The sequence below is a fragment of the Lonchura striata genome, chromosome 5 (genome assembly GCF_050655825.1).
Source record: "Lonchura striata isolate lonStrDom1 chromosome 5, ASM5065582v1, whole genome shotgun sequence".
NCBI classification, from domain to species: Eukaryota; Metazoa; Chordata; class Aves; order Passeriformes; family Estrildidae; genus Lonchura; species Lonchura striata.
In genome coordinates this window covers 25,253,497-25,276,983 of record NC_140707.1, presented here as the reverse complement: position 1 = coordinate 25,276,983, position 23,487 = coordinate 25,253,497, and the positions used below count along the sequence as shown (strand labels likewise).

At 37.2% G+C, this 23,487-nt stretch overlaps 1 protein-coding gene across 4 annotated transcripts in view; it reads right to left on the bottom strand.

Annotated features, from left to right (window-relative positions):
* The window catches only part of OTOG (otogelin), a 147,324-nt gene that overhangs the window by 84,240 nt on the left and 39,597 nt on the right, over positions 1-23,487 (bottom strand). For all 4 annotated transcript variants that reach the window (XM_021525661.2, XM_085580146.1, XM_085580147.1 and 1 more), the window contains 12 exons: positions 22,624-22,731; positions 18,414-18,552; positions 18,044-18,178; positions 16,820-16,966; positions 16,091-16,210; positions 15,146-15,262; positions 14,129-14,285; positions 13,119-13,145; positions 10,289-10,456; positions 7,978-8,256; positions 811-928; positions 55-134 (listed from right to left, as the gene is read on the bottom strand). In XM_021525661.2, coding sequence (XP_021381336.2) covers positions 55-134; positions 811-928; positions 7,978-8,256; positions 10,289-10,456; positions 13,119-13,145; positions 14,129-14,285; positions 15,146-15,262; positions 16,091-16,210; positions 16,820-16,966; positions 18,044-18,178; positions 18,414-18,552; positions 22,624-22,731 — 1,595 coding nt within the window. The remainder of the gene's footprint in view (positions 1-54; positions 135-810; positions 929-7,977; positions 8,257-10,288; positions 10,457-13,118; positions 13,146-14,128; positions 14,286-15,145; positions 15,263-16,090; positions 16,211-16,819; positions 16,967-18,043; positions 18,179-18,413; positions 18,553-22,623; positions 22,732-23,487) is intronic.

Sequence of the window (23,487 nt, the reverse complement as noted above, 5' to 3'; positions counted from 1 at the left end):
ATTAAGCTAAGTCTAATATATGATATATATATATATATAAGATTTCAAACATACAGTCTTCAAAATACACGCATCTTTGAGTTATTTCGTCCAGCAACATGTTGAGAGGACAGGCAGGGATGCATCCTTCCACTCTAAAAGAAAAACAATTAGCAGTAACTAGTCAAATAGTATCTTCTGGATCAAGCATTCAGTTTCAGGAAAAGATTTTACATATAAAGTATATTTAAGCAGACAGTCTGATTCACCTCGTGTACTCCTTCCAAATGTCATTGCCATGACTTCCACTCCCACTCAGATCTAAGGGAAAGCATGAACTTTGTGACACTCAGCTTTTGAAATGAACAGTCACAGATTCAAGAGTGAATACTATTGCTATAACACCCAATATTTTTACAGGTCAAAATCTGAGTGTCAGTTTTTACCAGATTTAGCACAAATTCAACTTTGCAGTGGAAAAAGTAAGGCCAGATATAGCTGTTGCAATGACATAATGGAAAAGTAAGGGCACAAGTGTTTGAAACAAAGTTATGATAACCTCTCTTCATTAATACTCTATAATACTCCCAAAATGAAAGTTACAAATATAGCAGTCATTCCAGAACCAGACAGTACACTAAAGGCTGAAATGTCACATTTATGTGGCTACAGCAGCAGGTTTTATTCCATTTCTTTCCTCTTTCACTTACCTCCTTACCCAAGAACACAGTCCTGCTATGTGAAGTGTACATTGGGCCCTCGTAATCCTATTATCCTGCTTAAGTGTCTTGCCTAAATTACACACTTTTCCATAAAAATACAGACACTTACTTTGGTACTGTCTGACAGTTTTTTCCCAAAGGGTCCCTGCATGTCTTGAAGCAAGGGCTTGTGCAGGCATCATAACGCCATTCACACGTAGAACGGGACAGAAGCTTAAATTTGACATCTGAAAAACAACAAAGATATCTTATTCTTATATTTCTTTAAGCACTCACAGATACATTATCACTAGGAGGCATGCCTTGCAGTGTTTATTGAAGGACTTGCAAGTCACATAACAGAAACACAAATTCAAATGCACCCCAGCCATCCCCCACCTCCACGCAGAACAGTTTCCTGCCCAATGCTGGATTAGCCCAGTGGCTCTTCCAGCACCTGCAAGATTTGCAGGATATATCTGGATTTCAGTCCCTGCACTATGACAGCCCACCCCAGCCCTTCTAACAGCAGTCAGGACAGGGCAGTGACATTTCCTGCACAATCATGCCTGCAGAAGACAACCATCATCATATATTAATCCCCTCTAAACTGGTAAGCTTGAGCTCAGAGCAATGTTGTTCAGAGCCTACAGAGTAACTGCTCTTAAACAATGCTTACATTGTTAAAGACAATCTTATCTTAAACAATGCTTACATTAAACACCAAGAAAAAATGCTAATTACTTAGAAAGAACTTCCATTTTTTTTTTTTAAGCATTTTCTAAGTTTTTCTGATCTTTGCTTGACTGAGATACTCTTTTACATCTTCTTGAAGAGAGTCAAATTTTCTATGAAGATAGTGAGAAATTTTTATTCCTGCAATTTAGGGAATCTGCACTTTAATTATCTTTGTCATTATTAACTAATAATATCTTCTCTTAAAATACAAATAATTCTCTTAAAAATAGAAATCAAACTCAGACAAAAAGGTGTGTATGTTGCCATCTAGTGTTACCCTTCCTACATCTCATTTTATCCAGGAATGTAATTTGTTACTGCTTTTAAAAACACAATTCTTATGACAGTAAAATATGCATTTAGTATGTTTCACATAAGTTAAGTACATGTGACTGATTTCTTCTGTGACCTCTTCCAGTGACACCAATATAAGTTACATAAATCTAATGGACGAAGGGAATTTTTGCCATATATTTCGGTGACTGATGTATGAGGTCTTGTATGCATGGACTTGTTGAGTGGTAAGGTTTAAGGACAAAAGAAAATACATAGCAGAAATACAAGGTTTAAGGAAAATAAAGATATATGGCAGAAAGAAAAAACACATCAGAGACCTGTTGGCACAAGCAATCACCAAAAGTAGTGAAAACAGTCAATAAATCCAAGGTGAATGCAGGAAATCTCATTCATTAGTCTACCCTAGATTTGATATGGAGACAAATCCATAACTTTTAACTCTGGTCACAGAATACACCATTAACCACAGAGTAAGTTTCAAACACAATAAAAGTACAAGCTTGCAGAAGCAAGACTGCAACTTGATGAAGAATGACAGTTTCTCAATTTAGCAGAACAGTGGCCAAGAATTAACACGTCCAAGTGCTGGGATTAACATACCATCTCCCATTCTCCAAATGAATGAGACTTTTATGAAATAATAGACACATTTTCCTCAAGATTTCCTAAAGACTAAGCTCACAGAGTTTGGTGGTGTTGCATGCCTTGGTAGGGTGAATCTCCACATGAATGCATAGCATTTGTTGAGTGTTTCGTAAATGCTGCTTTCAGTCAAGAATGAAGCCATGTTTGTTCACAAATTTTGTCTCTACTCCTACAAAAACAACTATGGACAACTTGAAGAACTTGTGAACCTGGACATAAATAATTGCTTTTAAAGATCTGTAGAACCAATGGACATATAATTTTCCAGTCAAGAGACTGCTGTACCAGTGTTTTGAGTGTGCAAACCACATTTAAAAACACACCAAATCACCATAGCAGGAGTTAAGTATTAGTATGAATTGTCTTCCTTTTTCTCAGAAAGTTTTCAGGATGTCTCTGGAAACCCATATATCTGTGCTTTTTTATGAATTGTGGGAACATTCTTTAGAATATTAATAAAATCTTAGTTCAATAATTCATACTATTTAGAGTTTTTCACTATTGTCAATCTAACTTCTGGAATACCTGAGCATCCCAAGGATCAAGCCTCTGTAAAAGAAGACAAAATAAAAAACAACACAACACCTGCTCTGCACTGGTGCAGCCTCACCTCAAGTCCTGTGTGCATTTTTAGTCACCACAATATAAAACAAGGACATTCAGCTGTTAGAGAGTGAACAAAGGAGCAATGAAGACGATGGAAGGGCCTTGAGGGGAAGCCACATGAGGCGTGGCTGAGCTCACTTGGTTTGTTCAGCCACCTCCACCACATGCTTCCCATGTTTTTAATACTTAAATTCCCTCTCCAGTAACCAGTAACACGAGCTTACTGCAGCCTGAGCAACAGCAGAGCTCTGTCACCACAGAACAATGATTCACAGCTTACAGACAATGAATCAAACTTCTCGTAGCAAGCACATGGTCCTCAAAAGGATTTGTCATGGCATTTGGAGATAGCCATGTGTCTCCTTGTCAAGTCTACCCGCATTTGTCTCCTGCTTGGTGACACAGCAAATCCTCCCCAAAATGGTGACTGATGCCCTGGGTGATATGCCAGCGGAGCCCACAGTTCTCTTACCCAGCAGGAGCTGAGCTCATCAATGTGCAGAAACCCCTCGTGGGAGCACAGGTATGAACATGGCCAAAGACAATAGATTAAAAAGATATTTCTCAACTCCATTGCTTTCACACCTTCTTGAACATCAGAGAAGCATTTTCTTCCCTGTAATTTATGATTTTCTTCTTCATGGTTTCAAAAATAAAACTGGGATGACAACAGCAGTTGCTACCATTTAATGAAGATTTTTACTATTTTATCCCTGACAGACCACAAGGTTCTGCTAAGGCACAAACACCTTTCTTAGGTCACTTCTTTTTCTGACTTGACAATTCTTACTGTTCACAAGTCCACCTGACCTTCATTTTGTATGCTGACTTTTACATCACAGGGACAAAATTTGCTATTGTTAGAATCTCTGTAATATGAACAATTCCAAGCTATGCTCAAAAATGGCTGTTTACGTAAAAATAAAGCCTAAAATTTGAAATGTTCCAGTGTTAATAAGAGGTATTTAAAATAAAGGTCTAAAAATTATTTTAAAGAAATCAAGTATCTAGATTTTCCTTCTTACCTGATGCTTTTTTTTCTTTTTTGAAATTAAATGCAAAATTTAAAAAAATCTAGTAAGTATAAAAATTGCTTCAGAATTAGTTCTATTTATAATGGAGGCAAAACTCTGCTTGGTAACTTAGATTGCCTGTCTCCTCAGTTACAAGTTTAGAAACATGAAATCCTATCTACCCACTTAACACACACAAATGAGTAACAAACCCTGCTCATGACTTCTAAGTTTCTGCAATGAGAAATGTAAGCAAACATCACTGGAAAAATTAAACTTTGTGCCCAGCCAAAACATCACTGGAAGCAAACTGCAATTACCTACCTCGCATCTGTGTATGGTTCAGTTTACTATTACAATGTTAATGCAATTTTTTAATCTCCTCCAGTTTACTCAGCCAAAAATGGTAAGTCAAATGTTTGTGTTTGCAGTAGAAAAAGGGAAGATATTATTGTCCAGTAACCTCAGTCTGACTGCAGGAGCTACCAGGCAGATGTGTTCAGTGGTACATGTGGGACTTGCAGGTACAGCAGCAGTTGCTCAGCATTTTCAGCCCCAGGGCCCACGTCACAAACTTCTGGGCCAACAAACTCAAATTAAACTCAACAGCAACTCGTTATGAGTGAATCAGGACACTCCAGAAAATTAAGTCTACTGATGGAAATGGATAAGAGCAAATTGATGTTAAAACAGTCGGTAGGATCATGTGTAAAACTAACTTAAGGTAAAAAGATGGTTTTGTAAAAAACTTTTTCATTAAAGTTAATTTAATTTTCAGTTTTGCACCATGTTTCTGAAGGTGACTGAGTTAATTAAAATACCAAGATTAAAAGTGCTCTGTATCAAACTTAAACATTGGAAAATGCCTCTGTGCAGCGTGCCTATACTTAGTGCATCTTGATATTTTAATTTTAGCTGAAAATTCTCTCTAAAACAGTCATTATATTTACAGTAAGTTAGCTATTACAGCACATAACTAGCATTATTAAATACTTTGTTGCAGAATTTATATGGGGCAAGTCACATTTTCATAACAGACATAAAAATAACTCCTAGTGATCTTAAATGGGTGACAATTATATGAATGATAAAAAGTAACTTGTTTGAGCATATTATTTTTAAAAGGGTAAGAAAACAACAGCTATGCCCATAAAAAGGTCATAAATTTCCTACATAGACTGATTTCCCAGAAATCTCAAATGGGAATTGATGGCTCTTACGTGACACCTTTGTGTTTGTCCCTCTGGTAGGAGTAAGAGTGTTCTTTCTATAGCCTGAATGCATACCAGTTCATTTGCCAGCAAAAAAATTCCTAAATGCAAAATGTATTTTCTTGCAAATAAGTACATACCACATATCAAAATTCAGTTTTCTACTCAATTTCCTCAATGTTTGTGGGAACAGGACAGCAGAAAAAGCAAATTATAATGAAAATAACCCAGTTATAAAGCTGAAGTGACTTCTCATGGCAAACACTTCCCAGTCATGGTGCATCCCAACGTGACAATATTTATTGCCATGAAACTGGAAAAAGTGACTTGTCAGCTGACTTTAAACAGATATGAGTCTACTGCTCAGGTCACTTTAAATTCTTCCTTTTGGATGTGCGTCACAGAGCACGAAGAAGTCTCATGAGGAGCTTTCTGGCCAAGGGGATTTACTGGGCCTATTATTCTGCTCCTGATATTTATCCTCTGATTCCGCAGGAATAGCTGCTCCCGGTTCAAGAGTTTCTGATCTAATATGCAAAGCATTTACAATAGTCAGCAGGAAACCCAATATGCTTTTGCCTGCGCACTCTGGAGCTGGTGTAACTTTTCCATTAACTTAAACAAATGCTGCTGTATTTTTAGACCATGTAATTACCCTACATCAGCAGGCTGGCCCTTGTGAAAGTACACTGGAGAAAGATTGGAGCCCTATGCTCCTCTGCTTATAAAACTCTGAAACCCAAGCCCTCGGATGTGGTGATTAATGAAATACCTCTTGATCATTTGATCTGATCCCACTTGCTGAGGTAAATTGTTTTAGTTTTCCATTGGCATAAATAGGATTTTTTGGTATAATGACTGGAGGGTAAAGACTTCACACTTGAAAAGACATACCATTCTGTGTTAATGGATGACCACTGAGAATTGGAACATGCTTTAACCTTCTTCATTCCTCCCTCAAAGATAAAAGACTTGGGAGATATTTTTGTTATGTCCCAAAAAAGTTCCTTGCTTGAAACGCTGTACGAACATCCTGGTAATAGCATTAGCCCTCTAATTCTGCCGCTCAAAAACCTCAACAGCTCTGCGATTACAAGCATTTGTCAAGAGGCAGCAGGCATTTGGTAATGACAAAATCTGTCATTTTTCTCAAGTTGGAGTGTGCCAGTCAACAGCTGCATTAGGCTGTCAGCATAATGCACTGCAAAACATCGGCAGATTCACAATGACACCATTAACACTTTAATTCAGTGTTTTGATAACAAGAAGCTCCACGAGGCATACAGTTGGCCTCCTCTGTCACAGGAATCAGAGGATGCTTCAGGTTTGTCTGTGCCACAATTCAACACGGTCACTGTAAAACAAGGCCAGGCCATGTTTTATTTGATACAATATTTCATTTTCTCTCTTTGCTTGTAAAATACATTTCAGTTTCAGGGAATGAACAACTGATTTTAAAACATGGTATTTCTAGGAACACTTATTAAAATACTTTTGCTAAATAAATAAATTATGCATTTAAAACTGCAGCACAATAAAAAAGTATTAGAACATAATCCTTTGCAGTGATTTTGGAATTATATACGCTACACTTGGTTTCAGCAAGTAATTGTTGTCACTGAATTTCATAAATGAATATGTTTGATGTATCTAATGTGTTAAAGCAAGTAAAAACTAAAGCAGAGTTACATGAATAATCTGCTTTGCTTTATTTTATACACCAATATAACTTATTGTATGTTTTTCCTGACCTCCAAGGCCACCTTCATTTCAGTGCATGGTTCCACTTGTTTAAGAATATGTAAAAACTGCAATTCTTATTTCTTTTTCTTACTGATCTATAAACAAAACAAAACAAACCAGAAATAGCTTGACTGACATTATTTTTCAGTCTGGTTTTGTTATCAGCTCTAGTAGGAGCAATATCTGCAGCCAGCTCCTGTGAAAGCATCCTCAGAGTGAGTATCTTCATTTCTGATCCTAATGTCTCAGTGGAATGGAACTATTATGGGAATGGGAATCTCACAGGTAGGTAAAAACACCCTCGTAGCAGTCTGTCTTGTATTCAAAAGCTGCATCTATTCAAGAAACATTAGGGAAATTAACATCTGCATCCCCAAGAAGGGGTGAGTACCTGCAACTAGATGATGACTGAAACATTACTGGTTAACATCCCAACAGACACAGCATCTCTGAGTGGGTAGTGGATAAAAGACAAGGTGTTTTTCAGGAGAAAATGAGGTTTGAAAGGTGTAACCTACAGGCCATGTCCTTAGCACTGGATGGAGTTGCTCCTGAGGAGGCCACAAGGTTAAAAATGACAATTCACTGCACAGAAATCTCTCTCCTGGCAGCAGACAAAGAAGAGAAAACATTGTCCACACACCTTAAATTTTAGAAATCTGTTCTTTTATATTCCCTTTGTGAATCCATTTTTCTGAGCATGGGTGTTCTAGAAAATTCAAGAATTTTTTTACTACCTCCACAGCAAGTATTGCCCAGAAACTGTACACTAGGGTACGTATTTCCAAATCCATTTGGCAAATTTAAAAAAAAAAAAAAAGTGTGTTAAGCTATTTAATGGCTTTTAATGAGAAAATAGACTCTCATCTTCACTACAATGCTCAGGGAAAAATATTTTGAGCCTGGATGTCCCAGAATTCCCACAGCTCCCAGTAATGTAGGGGAGAAGTAAGTCATCTCATCACCTCTGAAAATAACACCTTTTAGCCTGGATTTGCACAGGGAGAAATCTGCTGTTCATAACACTCAAATATAATTACCTACCTACAAGTTTAAAAAGGGTTGACAGTCTGAACTCCTCTGAATGATGGTACTTCAAAAGCTCAACTGAAGAGGCTGAAATGTGGATGAAGAATCCTGGTTTTGCAAATGACTCAAAGGAACTGTATCCCGACAGCCATGTATTCTTGTGAATGACAAACGTAGATCTGTTGTGAAAATCTTCTGATTTTTTCCATTTAGAAATGACAAGAGTATTATTGGAGACCATCTGAAGAAAATAATTTGGTCTCTCAGCTGTTTCTAATGAAATCAAGCTGGAATCTGAAAAAAATAAAACAGAAGAGAGCTCACAGAACTTATTTATCTGCTGATATATGCATAATAAACCAAGTTAATTCTGATGTACTGTTACTGACTCTAGTAGCATGAGGAATGAAAATTTGCTTTGGCCTTACCAGTGAAAACAGCCTGAATCTTGTAATAAAATACACTATGGATTGCCGAGTGCTAGATTGTGATAATTATTAAGTTTTCTAAATACTCTACAAATTCCAACAGCAATACAAAGAGAATGAGACATTTGCCCACACCAGGATAAAGGAATATAGCCCTGCAGTCAAGCAGAACTTAATTGACAGTCTTTACTAAGCTATTTGTTTAATAAAAACTTTAACTCCATCTCACTAGGTTTAAAAGTAACATTTGCCATCAGGAATTGATAGCTTAAAAGCTCAGCCTTTCATTAAAAATAAATTAAAAATCTGTATTTTGCATTCAGCTCTGTAGCTCTCCCTCTAAGAATGTTACAGCAAAGTCTTTTTTTTCTGGAAAATGTTCCCTCATGATACCTTACCCTGCAGTACTTCTGATTTCAAGCAGCCTCTGTGCAGCCAATTGCAGGGCATCAGATCTTGAGCCTGTTAGAGGCATCTGTTGTTCACAGAATTACTTCATTCTGTTTTGCTGTAAACTCTGCTAGTCTCTTGAAAACAGCCATTAATCTACTGTAAAATCAACTAACCCTCCAGGACTGGATAGCATTTCTTTTAAAAAAAAAACACTTGGAAAACAAATGATCTCTATTAAAAGGATATATTATCACATTCTGGCATAACACTTCTGGAAGACCACCTTGTTTTCCGTGCATAAAAGCTTCAGATAATCTGAAAAACCTAGCAGTACTAGTGAATGTCTTTTTATGGATTGTCTGTAGCAAGTAGCTCTTTGATAAGTAACAAAGGACAGTCAGTGTGATTTTTAACACCTGCTGTATAGCCAATCAGTGCATTAATGCCCCAAACTCTCCATTACCCAGGCATGCCTGAAACTGCTAAGACATACATTTTGCTGAGGTACCAAAGAGTCATGAATGCCCTATAATAATACATCATATCGATTGTACAAATTCCTCATGATCAAATGATGAAATGCCATTTGCTCAAACTGGACCATAAGGCACAAATTCTATTTTCCAGGTTAAATTCTGAGCAAGAGATTTTTATAGAGGAACAGAACAGCAGGACTGACCTTCCCTTTCCAAACATAAATTGAACACAATGTACAAGTGCCTCAAAACAATGACTAATAAAAGAAATCTATCCCCAGCTATTCTGTTACAGGAGCTCTTGTGTCAGTTCTCCAGACAGAAGTATAGTAATCAAAGACTTGAATTTTTTAAGTGATACAAAGCCACCTTCAGGCTGTCCAAAGAGCTCATCAGGGGACTCTGGTCAGTAAAACCATTGATACCCAAGTGCTCTGTGGGCATTAAAGCTGTGTGTGCAGACAACTTCAGCATTTAATAAATGTCACAAATGCTGGACATACTCTTGTAGGCTTTCTGCACATGTCTGAAGGCGTGCAACATATCTTTCTTCTGATGAAGAAGGAAGTTTCCTCCAGGGGAGCCTTAGGCTGGGACCCAAAGGAGACAGATTTGCAGCACTCACCCTTACAGAGCTCAGTCAGTGCCAAAGGGCATCTGTGCGTGTGTGTGTGGGCAGTGAGTGATGCTGGCAGAGCAAGGGAAGTGGGGAGCACTTTTCTTGCAACATTTCCCTCCCATCCTTTCCCACTTCCACCAGAGGAGAGGTAAAGGCAGGAACACACAGATTACTGGGCTGCAATACCAGTTTGGTGCTTCTGAAGGCTGGAGTGTGGGGAGGCAGCTGCTTTTCAACTCCTTACAAAGCTACAATCTAAAACCCACCAAAGAAAATTTTGGCAGACATTGAAGTGCATATTCAACTGACTGATAAAGCAAGGAAATTTTTTTTGGACCCAGGTCTATTCTTAAAGACAAGGGCAGAATTTGCTCTGTCTTATTTAAGATGCTAGGTTTTTATGACTTTACCATGTGCTTTGGGTTTATAAAGTCCTGAAGTCAGCATAAAGCTCACTACATGCCCAGGAACAACATCATCTTCTTTCACGGGGAAAACAATGCCATCCACTGATTTTGCTGCTATTACAAATTTTCCATCCAAATAGCTGACCAGTTTGTATGGGCCTTTTCCCAGAGCTGTGGAGAAAAAAAACAATTATTTTTCAAATGTCACAAATGCTTGAGCTCTAAGCATTACGGCAGAGCATGTGAAGAAAAACACACCTCACCACTCTGGGAAGAGATCTAGGTGCTATGCACTAGACTTGAAAGAAAACTAAAATAAATCATTTTTAGAAAATATGTGTTATAAAAACTATCAAGGATAACTGCTTTCAATTTTCAAGATTCATGATCAGCTTCTCCTTTTTGTCCCTCTCATATGCTTTGGTTTCATAATGACCTCATTGAAGTTAGTTGACCCCTTGGTTATTTGATTTAGGATCCTTCTAAACTATTTATTTGTATGGTTGAACTGACTATACATGTCTTACTACTTTTTAAAACCTATTTTATTAATGTCCAAAGCATGAAGTACAGAGAATAAAAGTTTGTTGTCAACAAGCATCAAAAAACTCCTTGAACAGTGAAGATACAAACATACCCACTGTGAAGTAAGACAGGAAGAAATTAGCATCATAAGCTAATGGTCATATTTTATCTATAAGTTTAAAAAGCAAAAAATATGCAAGTTTATTTCATAAACCTTAAAATGCCACACCTTCTCATTTAGATCAAACTTTACTGCAGAAAAATAATTTTGAGTTTATTTTTAAATGTTTGAAACTATTTTTGTTAAGTTCCCTGTTAAAATTAGGCATTTTATGCCTTACCTGAGCAGTTCACCTCATTACCATTTTACCCACATGCCAGGACATGGCAAGCATACATCTGAGATAGCTGCAGCTCTCAGCTGGGAAGTTAATAGCATTGACTTCTAAAATCTGTTTCAACTGGTTCAAAGTCTGGACTGCAATTTGCAGCTTGCCTTCACACTCTGGTTCTCCAAAACTCTAAGCGTTATTAAGGATTTTGAAATCCTAAGGAAGCTGCATTACAAGTAGAGCTTTAAATTCTAATGGCATGAAAAGGTAGCCAGTTAGGATACAGGTCCATGCCCACCTAAACATGTACAAAGATATCTCTTAACCTTCAGTTCAGGGAGTTGAAAAAACATGTTTTAAATTACTACTTAAAACATACACTGCTCTGGAAATATTCTTATATGTTTAAATACCCTGTCTCAGGCCCATCTAAAAGTTGAGAAACCACAGTCACCAGCTGAGGATTTCCCTCGACCAAAGACAAAAGGCTTCTGCTTCTAGTAGGACTGGAACTATTTCATTCTGGATTCATCACAAAGTGAATACCTCTTTCTGATCTATGACAACTTTTTAACCTTCCTGTCTCCACAACTAAGTAATTCTGGGTCATCCTACTAAAAGTTACGTAGACAAGAAAATATTCAGCATGGAGATTATTTTCTTTCGCCCACTGACAGCTCTGAAACATGTGTTGAATACCAATGAGCTGGATTAGCAAAGAGTACAAAAATTCAAAGAAGGAAATATACAATAACCATTTTTATTTCAAGGCTGGTCTCATGCACAAATCTCCACTATTTCCAGTAATTTCTGCCAGTGAGAATTCAGTAACAAATAAAGGTAATAAGACACCTTAAAAGTATCTAGCTTCACTATCACCACAGCTCTTAGAGGCACTGCACTTTCAGTCCACCTGCACTAAGGTTGTCTATTATCAGACTGTACTTCTTTTACAAAACAAACAAATCAAAAAGAAAACATAAAACCTTCAGTCACCTCTTACATTCAACTATCCTTTATTTAAATTAATTGAAAGTCTTAAATGGCAATTTAGATAAAATTCCCATGCATTAGTAATTTGACTCCACTCAAAATCTTTTCAGTAGTCAGTGTATGAGGAAAGGCATATTTCTTGGCCATATTTTTTGGGCCTGGCACAGTGCATAAATCTGTCCTAATTAACTTGGTCTCTTTCTGAGACCTTTCCAGGAGTGAGCTGCTGCAATATTGATCAGAAGACCAAAATGCTCCATGCCATGTGGATAGACAGGCTTCTACATGGGCTTGATAAAGAGTTACAGCATCAGTAGCAGGAGCCCTGAGCCTTCCTTACACCAGATGTGCCACATCTGCTGTGCAGACACGGGCAGGGTGATTTGGAAATAGTCTGAATATGGACTACAGCACCCTGGGCAGGTTCAAGGCATGGTCCAGCACCTTCCCCAAGGTTTGCACACCTCGCTGACAGCCACTCGAATGCAGCAGCAATGCTGGCTGTTCAGGAACTCAAGGCTAGGTCAGACAGACCTAAAAGGAGTGTTATTCCCCTTTGGGGACAAAAAGTTATCATAATTTAATAGCTACCTCCCTCTGGAGGCTGCACAGGAGCCTGTGAGTGATTTAACAATCCACTGGGGTCTGTTCAGCTTTGAACTGCACTGCTTCTTAAGTAAGCAGTGCCACTAGCACTTTTCAGTTTATACTCTATTAATTACTTAATGATTTAATTGTTTAATCATCATCCATCGCGGCAAAGAAAATTAGTTAGACACATGTTCTTGGGAGAGGTCCAGTAATTATGAAATTAAAAGCTTTTGAAAAAGCAAAATAAAGCAGCAAAACAATCTTGGCTAGTTAAACAATATAACACTCAAGAAATGTTTTCATTAACACAATTGTTTTTATAAAAGGTTCTAAGACTTACATAAAAAACCCCAAGATGCTATTGATATTTTTTCACTTCCTTTAGAACTCACCTTTGTTGAAATATTCACAATCATAAGCTAAAAAAGATAAAGAAAAAAAATACAGTTACAGGCATTCTATAGATAAACAGGTTTTCTATTCCCCTTTACAATTAAGATGTGAGCCAAATGCTTGGCCAAAGTTGATCATAGACAAACATTTATTAAAAAGTTATTGCCAAATATTTACTGTACTTTAGATAAAATCCTAATTTAAACTACACATGTTTAAAGAAAGCATTGCTTCTCAGCAGGAAATACTGAGCTTACATACCCACAGCTGTCTTTTTGTGACCTCTAGTGGCTATGGCTGAGTTTCACATTAAGCCGTACCTTTTCTATCAAAAGTTAAGAGTAATCCACTCACTCTGAGGCCAGTTTGTGACCCCGAGCAAGCTGTACACTCTCTCTGTACAACTTCAAAGTTAGAAAAATGCTTGCTTCATTTTATTCTTTGCATCTCCCCTTCTTTTTTCCCATCTTTGGGGAAATGACAGCCTCCTGTTAGGCATTTCCATTAGGTGTTAGAGAAAAGGACCTACATTTTTTTTGTAAGTTCTAAGAATTGTTGGAGAGGAATCCCAAGGTAATGACTATGTTCAACTTAAAAACTTACTTGTTGTTTTTCAGAAGACCTTTATATTTCATACTTGCTCTGGGGACTCTAATAAGGCATGTGTGTTTACTAGATGTTATTAAGAAGTGAAGTTTTCCTGAAGATGGAAATCACTTGAACTCCTAACTTTCCATCTTAGGTCTGAGGGATGCATTCTGTACCCTAATATAGACTTCCCATGACTTCTCCTTTCACATCATAGGAGAAAATTGATTAAAAATAGAAAAGCACCACTCACAAACACAGCAAAAGAACATAATCCAGCTAAACTAGAATGAAATTGGGGTGAGAGGCACCAGTGAAGCCTGGATTTAATTCATGGCTCCAGGTCAGCTGGTGTGGCTGATTTTTCAGGTCTGGCTGCCCTGAATGCAGGGCAGTGGCAGTGCTGGTTGAGCAAACTTACGACACACTCGGGGAGATCTCCAGTCCACAGCAACTCCGTGCTGGCAGCACTGATGGGCATAAGCTGAGACACTTGTACAGAAACACTCACAGTCACCACCTTGGTTGCAACCACAGGTGTCTGTCAAGCAGTTGGAGTAAAACCAGGTGACGTCAATCTGGAAATGAAAATATCGCTTATCAAAAGCACTCCTATAGGAGCTGCCAACCAACACCTCCACACAAAGCTATGGATCTCCCAAAAGGCAATACATCCAAATTGGATGTATTAAAGATTTCACTCTCAATGCTTTCTGAAACATGAGAAAAAATGGCCACTGGGACACACCATAAAATCTTGTCCAGCACTTAGCAACACAATTAAATCAATGACCCATTAAGAACAGGCAGGTTAAGATACTGACATGGGCTTGTGTTTTGTAGTGTTTTGTGTTATCTGAGCCCTAAAAAACTGTGAAAACCTGTGAAATAAAAGACTAAACTGCCCACTAATCAGTAAAACTCAGAAATTTTAAGGAAGTCACATACACATAAAATGTAAAAAAAATCAAACTAGATGGAAAGCTCTTCTTTACATGTGAGTAGTTGATATTCTCTTCATATTATCAGACAATTTCACCCAAGAATTTGTTATTTTTCCTTACAGTATCTTTGAGTCTTGTCTTAAGTGACAAAATTTCAAAGAAAATTGTCAATGCTAATCTTCTTATTGAAATGTTACACACTCTACACGGATTTACATTTGAGTAAGTTTTCTAGGAATGAGTTTTTCCCATCCAACACTGCCCACTTAATACATTTATTTATGTATGCATGAAAAATGTGTGTGCCGTGTAATGCATTTCAGGAAAAGCAAGCAAGTGGTATTCTTACACAATACTTGTGATTAAAAAGAAAATATGCAAAATTAGGTGTATTTTTGTCTTCATTAATAACAGAGGGCTTCATATTGAAGAGTAACATTTCTCTCTGGTGCTATGTTCACTGCCACTTGTTTATACACAGGACTACAACTCACCACTGGGTGGCAAGCCTCAAATGCTTCACTTAGCAGTATCCCACATTCCTTCTTGGCAAATGGCTCTCTAAGGGGGTTCAAACTGCATGGATTTCGAATGTCAGAGCTGTCAACACACTAAACAGGGAAGAAAAACTAAGGTGAGAAATTTTTTTCATAGCCACTGTGTTTTGAACTTGCAAAGCATATTTTTGTGCTTTTTATTTTTCTAGGGAGATGCAAAATGCGAAACTAAAGTAGGACTAAGATATAGAATGAAAAGCTAATGCTAATGAAGAAGAAATGGAAAATCACTTTCTGAAGAAATGTTCCACTGGTCTGAAAGCAGCAGAAAAACACACACATACTTATGGGTGTAATCAGACGTGCCAGAGAGTCCCAACCAGTAGTATTTACACCTGAACAATCTCACATAAATAACAAAGATCACTCAATGTGCATTAGGAGTGTCAGAAATCAGATCTTTTTACCTAACTACTAGGAAGGCACATTTCTATGAACACCACTAGAAACATTACCTTAGAAAAAGTGTCTCTAACTTTACAGCATATAGAAATTTTTCCTTGCCATTGCTTTGGCTGTACAGTTAAAAGTTTCCCAGCTATGAAAAATCAGTTAAACTGTCAACACACTCTAAAGTGAGCTCAAAATTCTTCCATTATACAAAAATACGACTACTTTACTGTTCAAATGTAATGAAAACATTCAAAATATTGTTACAGAATTTTTCTTTACTCTTTAAACACTGCAGCAAAAAAGGTGATTGTTTTCTTTAACAGATTATGACAACTTTAAGAACCACTGATAGCATCATTTGTATTGCTGCCTGACTGTTTCTTTCAGGAATGAACTTCTGATTTCATTCAAGATGAGTTTTATGATGTAACAGCAAGAAAAAATATTAGCAAAATATGCAAGTAAGCACATTCTCTTTTTGCCATGTACCTCTATAGCTGTCCAGCTGTTTCCAAATTCTTGTGAGTTTGTTAATTCAAAATTATCTGGAGTCCTCAGTTCATTTACTGTCTTCAAATCAAAATTTCCACACAATCCAGTTAATTCTCCCTAAGGAAAAAATTATATTTACACACACATATATAAACAGGTATTTTCACAAGATTAAATACTCTCAGTCACAATCATTTTCAAAACTTGCAGCTTCAGCTGTTTCATTATAAATTTATTACATTTTGATCCTTTTTCAGCTCAATTTCAATCAAAAGAATTCATCTTCTCAGTCAAAAGAATTCATAACAAAGCTATGGAGGATATTTGATTTTGGCAATGTCACTATTATGCCCTTTCAGTTACGTATCCCCAAGCCTTTAAAAAAGGAGATTATATTTTTCTTCAGAAAAAGGTGTTGTTAGCCAATTATGTGTTTTTTTTAAGCCTCAGCAAAATAATATCTGCTTCAGTCATGTAAGGAATGAGTACTGAAGGAAAACTTCATCCCAAAGATATTTGTCTCTGTTGTTACAGGAGTTATACAGAAAAGAGTAACTAACAAAAAAAATTAAATGAGAATGATTATTTTCATTGACAAGATAGCTGAATTCTTCTTTAATTTATTTCTAACAGACATACAGTTGATTCTCTGCATAAATATATCTTATTTAACAAGATATAAAGACCTCAAAGAAAATGGCAATAAGATTTTTGACTTCCACCTACCTGCCACTGATGACCCATCTGCACATGAACTGTTGTTCTCTGATCCCAAAGAATGGTGATATGTTCATCAGGAAAATGAACAACAGTGAAAAATCCAGCTTTCCATAACTGCATTTTTTGTAGGCCATCTATGTAACTAGATAAGCTCTGTTCAAAATAAAACAAGGGAGCTAATAATGGAAATAATATCTTCATAAAATGTTCACTTGACAGGAAATGAAACACCTAAATAAAATTTAACAGCATGGTTCTCAGACACATCCAAAAATGACAGAAGGCCACAGAGGGAAAAATGCTTATGCAAAATGGGCCTGGATTTTGAACGTGAACTGTATTGTATTTTTATGATTTTCCACTTTTAAAAGTTGATTTTATATCAAATTTGAAGGATGGGTAATGGACTGAATATTAGAATGCTAATGATTTATCTGGGAGGTAGATGAGTATTCTTAGGACTCCTGATTATGATTTTCACTAAGTTATAAGTAATTCTGTCACAGTCATGGTTTTTTTTGATTATGCATAGGTAAAAAAAGATGCATGAAGCAGCCTCTGGAAATAAGGAATTGTCCAAATATGTCCCTAGGTCACAATCTTATTTACATAAAGCATTTTTCTCTCAATCCACTAACAATCAGACTGTAATTTATTTGTAGCACGGACTAAGATGTCCAGTTTAATTACACAGTATCTCAAACTTCCTTTCTATAGTCAGTCTATAAACGGTAAATAGTACTACTAATACTATAATTACTAATATACTAAAATACTAAATATTTACAGAATAGAGTTTGTAGTTTGGCCAAAACAAAAATGAAAAAATGAAATTGAGTGTATACTTCACAGGGGCTGTAATTTGTTGGGATTTTTTAACTGTATAGAAATATTCCTCCTATACACTCCATACCTGACTAAGCTCTTAGTTCTAGTGGAATTAACAGCGAAACTCCTACTGACTTCAAAAGACTTGTATTTCTCCTAAGATATTAAACAGAAATTAAGTCTAAACAAGAGAGCTACTATTATCTCCTCTAACATTTCTGTCAAATACAGACAAGATTTTGTTTAAGGTTTCCATTGAACAATCCAGATGTGAACAGCATTCACTGTAAAGATATTTACACCTCTGCTACTGAAATGGCACAGTAAGTTTTTGGTTATGAAAGTAACACCCACAGAAGTACATATGCTGCTTTTTGACCAGCAGTAAAAACTGAAACTTACTGGATTCCCAGTCTCATCATCAAATACTAAAAGAGATTTTCCAACATTAATGAAAACGTTTTTTCTGCAAATGATTCCAGTGCTAAAGCAGTCAATATTCTCTATAATGACAGAAAGAGTGGTTGAAGAAGTTCCCTGAAGAAAAAAAAAAAAAGTCAATTTTTAAATATACGTATTGTTACATAGTTCAATTAGCAGAAACTGCAGAGTATGCTTATGTTATGTATGATTCAAAGTCTAAACAGTGCCAAAAATGAAAACAACAGTATGTAGGACTCAGCAAAATACACAAACAGGAAATAACCACAATGGTGGATTTTACCAGGTAGTGTAAATCCAGTTGTAGGGAGATTTTACACAAAAGTCTCACCTTAACCAGGTAAACCTTACAAGTTCCCACAAAGTCAAAGGTGAGCCCATCGAAGGTCCTGTAGTGCCGGTCCCCGTACGCCGTGCACATCGATGGGCAGGGCTGGAACGTGCACTGGAACGACCCGTGCTGGCAAATGCTGAAAAATGCACGACCAATAATGGCAATATCAGCTGCAAGCCCGGACAAATGATTACAGCTATTGCACTGAGAAGCAAACAAACAAAAGCTGGGCAACTGTGAGGAGTGTGGACAAAAGCATTTTGAAATGTTGACTAGAAGCAGGACACATCAATTAATTCTCTGGGGAAAAAAAAGTACTTATTGAACTCATATAATCTAAGTTTTTTCTTCCATGAGAATTCAAAGGCTCCAGAATATACAGGCACCACAACAAGTCTCAAAAATCCCTAAAAATACAACCAAGAAAACCAACAAAACAAAAAACCCAGTGCAACATAATACAATTTATTCTCTAGTGCACACCAATAACAAAGCAGAAAATCTTCTTTTTCAGCTTCTCACTAACAATTTTTTCTGTACAAGTTGAATCTTAAAGTGAAAAAGTAGCATATCTTGCTATTACAGTCTCCATGCATTCTCTCCTTGAATAAGAATTTCACCAAGAAAACATTATAGTAGCATTATTTTGGTGTTTAGGGTCCTTAAAAGAACCATGTTGTTGGACTTACTCTTTTTCCAGATGTCATCACTCCCAAACACCAGCCTAAGAGTTTAGGAGCTTCTAGAACAGTTCAAGTTATGTCTATGGCCACCTTAAACATGGAAGGGTTTTCACCACACATCTACAGAATGACTGTTCAGATCTTGCTGAATTCCCTTTGCAGTGTAATAGAAGAAGTGGATTCTCTTTGCATAATAGGAGGTTTTGCAGCATTGCATATTATGCCTCTTTCTGAATCACCCTCTTGCAATCATTTTCAGAAACTACATATAAGTTTTATAAATAATTAATAGAATTTTATTTCCTGCATCCACAAGCAATCATTAAAATCTCATTTTTAGGTTCCCAAATGACCCAGACACTTAAATTCTCCTTGATAAAGACAGCAAGGCTGATGCCCTGGCAGAGCTTTAGTATAGATAACTTTATAAATGTATGTTAAATTAAATACAGCATGTGATATAATTTTGGTACATGCCTAAGTTTACTTTAAAAACTATTTTTAATTTCCTTGTTAAATGAACACTGAATATTTTATAACTGAAATCTTAATGTGACTTACAGAAATACTGGGTAAATCTCTAACATTTGACATCTCATATACTGAAGCAGCAGGCAGTTAGAAGTTTTCTCCCAGTATAAATTTTTGTCAGTGTAACTTTTCCTTCATATTTCTATCACAGTGGCAGTATACCACTTTTTTCAGAAGGGCAGCAAATACAAAATCTAGGCAGCTCCAGCTACTGGTAGCATCAAATTTCTTCCAGTTCCCTTAGCAATTAACTTGCACCTACATGGAGCCACTGTCCAGGTTTTCCAAGACGGCTTATCCCATCACTGATTTGCTCCACTGCTTGCATTTTGCTTCACTACATGTATCAATACACTAAGCAGGTGGCTAAAATAAGTTAAAAATACAGGTGAGAAGTGTTTGCTGTACCAAAGCACAAGGAAATAGCAGCAGGACTTGCTAACTGCAGTCACCTCAGAACAGTACCAAAGAAAGGAACCTCATCAAGCTGATGGAGAGAGAGGCAAACAGAAGAAATTGTGTTTGGACTGAAAGACTAAGTGCTGCTTCTCATGTTCTCCTGAGACATTAAGTTTTAGTTTCACTCTTGGCCTATTCAAATCCTTCTCCATATGATGATCTCTTAAGGGCCTGCAGAAACATTTCCTAGCATATAAAGCCTAGGGAGATCCTTTTCTTTTTTTTTTCAGGAACATATTTTTTAGTCAGAAGGAAGGGGTTAAGAGATACACAATGTCTTTAAAGTTCTCTACACCAGTCATGTCTCATACTAAGTGAACTAACATTCACTTATTAGGATCTAGAGAATCCAATTTGGAAAAGCTGAGCTATCAGAATCTTCTAAACTTCAAATAGCTTTTTATAGAGCATATTTCCAATAAGCATTTGTTAAAAAACACAGGAGGCCAAATTCAGCAGCCCACAGAGAGTGACCAGGAGTTGCTCAGTGGTCTCAACTTGACGACAGCAGACCAGCACATCTACTTGCACAGACCCATCTTACCTGGCACAGCACACCATCAAAATGTTTCTCTGATAGCCTCAGCACTAGAACATTTTGTGTCTAATGTTGCCACTACCTGCTAAATATTTCAGGTACTTGCCCTGAAAACAAAACTTGGTAAACCTAGAGCCACAGGTCAGACCGACCCCAGAGCTTGGGCTGAAAGATCCTGTCAGTTCACAGGTAGTTTTGCCGACTTATGAAGTTACTTTGTCACATCACTGATCAACAGATAGATCAATATTTATGTTGCTAACACTACACCAAGTATGAGTAAGATGATATTTAGTATCAACACACACTAATTCAATGCACCAACCCCACTATATGATGATTTCTATGAATGCCTAAGTGTGTTTGCACAGAAGCACTCTCATCCTTTGCACATTTCCCTTAACACATCAGCTACACCCCTGCATACCCACTCAGCAGACTCAGATTTTATACACTTTGGCTCAAGCAGAGCTTGTTGCAGACTCCCCTCTGTTAGTGAACCACTGATTGCCAAAAAGCCATTATCACTTAATGTGCCTCTGCTTCTGGATGTGGAAGACTACAAAAGCCATAACAATGTTATGGGTTTGTGCATGAATTAATTATCCTGGCCTCAGGAAAAAAAAAAAATTAAATAAAGAGAAGGTTAAATGTCCAGTGCCTTTCTGCCTGCATTGCTGCTGCCTTTGGTGAAGTCTCATACAGATTAGATGGGATAAATTAATTCTCTCTGATGCAAGCAATCCCACACCAGGTCCAAATGGAGAGGCCTTTGGAAACAAGGGGGTGAATAACCCGGGTCGCTTTACCTGCCTGCCCAGTGGAGATGCCTTGTAAGTCGCTTCACCAGTCGACCAAAGGGCTACAAATCTCTTCTAGAGCAGCTACTGAGGACCTGACGAGAGGCAGAGGAAGGCAATCAGCACAAGGCTGGAGGGGGCATGACATCCAGACAAGGCAGAGCCTGGTGCTGATGGGACAAGCCTTCCCTGGGCTGGGCTACCCTGAGCTGTGCTGGCCAGGAGCAGCAGCTCACCAGGGACACCAGTTAAATGCTCCTGGTAAGCTACGAGGAGGGCACAAAAAGAGGGAGCTGCTGTGCTGGGAACCCAGAGGCTACACCTGTACCACAGCATCGTGGTGCTTGGCAGTACAGCTGGTTTTTCTGAGGCTCTGGTATGACAAACCACACTGCTTAGTGCCAGCCTGCAACACTCAGCCTTGGCCAGAGAGGAAAACAGGCAGAGATTGTCGTGAGATGAGCTTGTTCCAGGATCAGGTAGGTGGGGTGTATTTTCACACTCCTGTGAAGCTTATTCAATAAAACACTGAAAGTGCTCAAGGAAACCTGGCAGGGTATGTGCTGCATTTACAACACTGGATGGTAAAGGGAAAAAAGGAATAGGTGCCTGTATGTGTTCAAATGATCTTATCAACCCTTTCCTATTGGAATTATCCCTTTGAATGCTGATTGATTCATCAGTTATCTACACACACAAAATCAGTGACCAATTTGTCGGATTCTTTGCTCAGTACATGATGTTGTTCAGTACTCCCCCTAATTCAACATAGCAGTGGATGCAGATGTAAGGACAGAAGGTTACATTCTGGTCTTTAAACTGCTCAGATTCAGTGCTAAATGTGAAACTGAATAAGTAAAAAGCTTTCAAAAATGTCACTCAGGTAATACTTAAAGGATTTTACCTGTACTTTAGGAATACTAGCCATAACCTTGAAAATTAAAGAGTCATTTTCTAAATCAAGATTTTTAAAAACGGAAAAGATCCCAAATAGCTACTATTTTGTTATGTAAAGTGCTTTGAAACAACAAAATCTGAACCAGTTTTAACAGCTCTTTGAAGAAATGTAAATACAAAGTCAAAGTAGATGTTTAGATAGTCTGCTGTGAAATTTATGATTAAAACAAATGAAGAAACAATAATCAGCCTACAAACACAGAACTAAAATGAACTCACTTAAATAGATCTCCACTTACCATGTATGACAAGAAGAAATGACTTTGTCACCCGGAAAATATTCCTTTCCTTTCCATGAGCATGGACATTCATCTGCATCCAAGCACATATCCCCATGTTTCACAAGACTATCAAATAAAAAGAACAAAAAATATTCATCCAGCAGCAGTACAGCTGGTATCTAGATACAAAAATATTTTCCTAAACTTTAATGTTGCTACCAGTTTTGTTAATGAGATGCAAATAATATTTAAAGTCTTCTGAAACTGAAAAGGCACCATTTTGTTAATAATTTTGTATGAGCAATTTGATATCTTCCTTTCACAGGTACCTGAATATTTTATCTTTATTTAGTGCCAGCACTTTGGGTACTAACATTTTAATCATTAACATTCTAAGACTGACTTATGAATACACAAATTTTAAGGTCAGGGAAACTACGAATTTCTAGAGATCCTCTAAATTTCACCAAATTTCTTGTAACTCAGCCAATTAGACTGCATTTGACTCAAGCCAAGAGATAATCCATGAGTTGTGGGAGCCATCACAGCCCTTGGTTCTAGTGGCATGTACTCACTCTCCAAAATTTGTGGCATATTTAGTCTAAAGTTTTTTAAATGAAGATTTCTTCTTGTCCTATTCTTTCCTTTCGCTGACAGAGTTTTATTTTATTACAGTTTTCTGTAGCTGTAGTTACACCTCGTGCTCCATGAATAATTTAATCAATACCAAAAGAGCTATCCTGGCTGCATGAAATTATTGTATTAATTAATTAATTAATATTTATTTCTGCACCTTTATGCAAGCAATTACAGGCACCTTCATGCAAGCTATTACAAATATACTCAATTTTAGTGGCAGAAGTATCCTCACAGTCTTCAAAG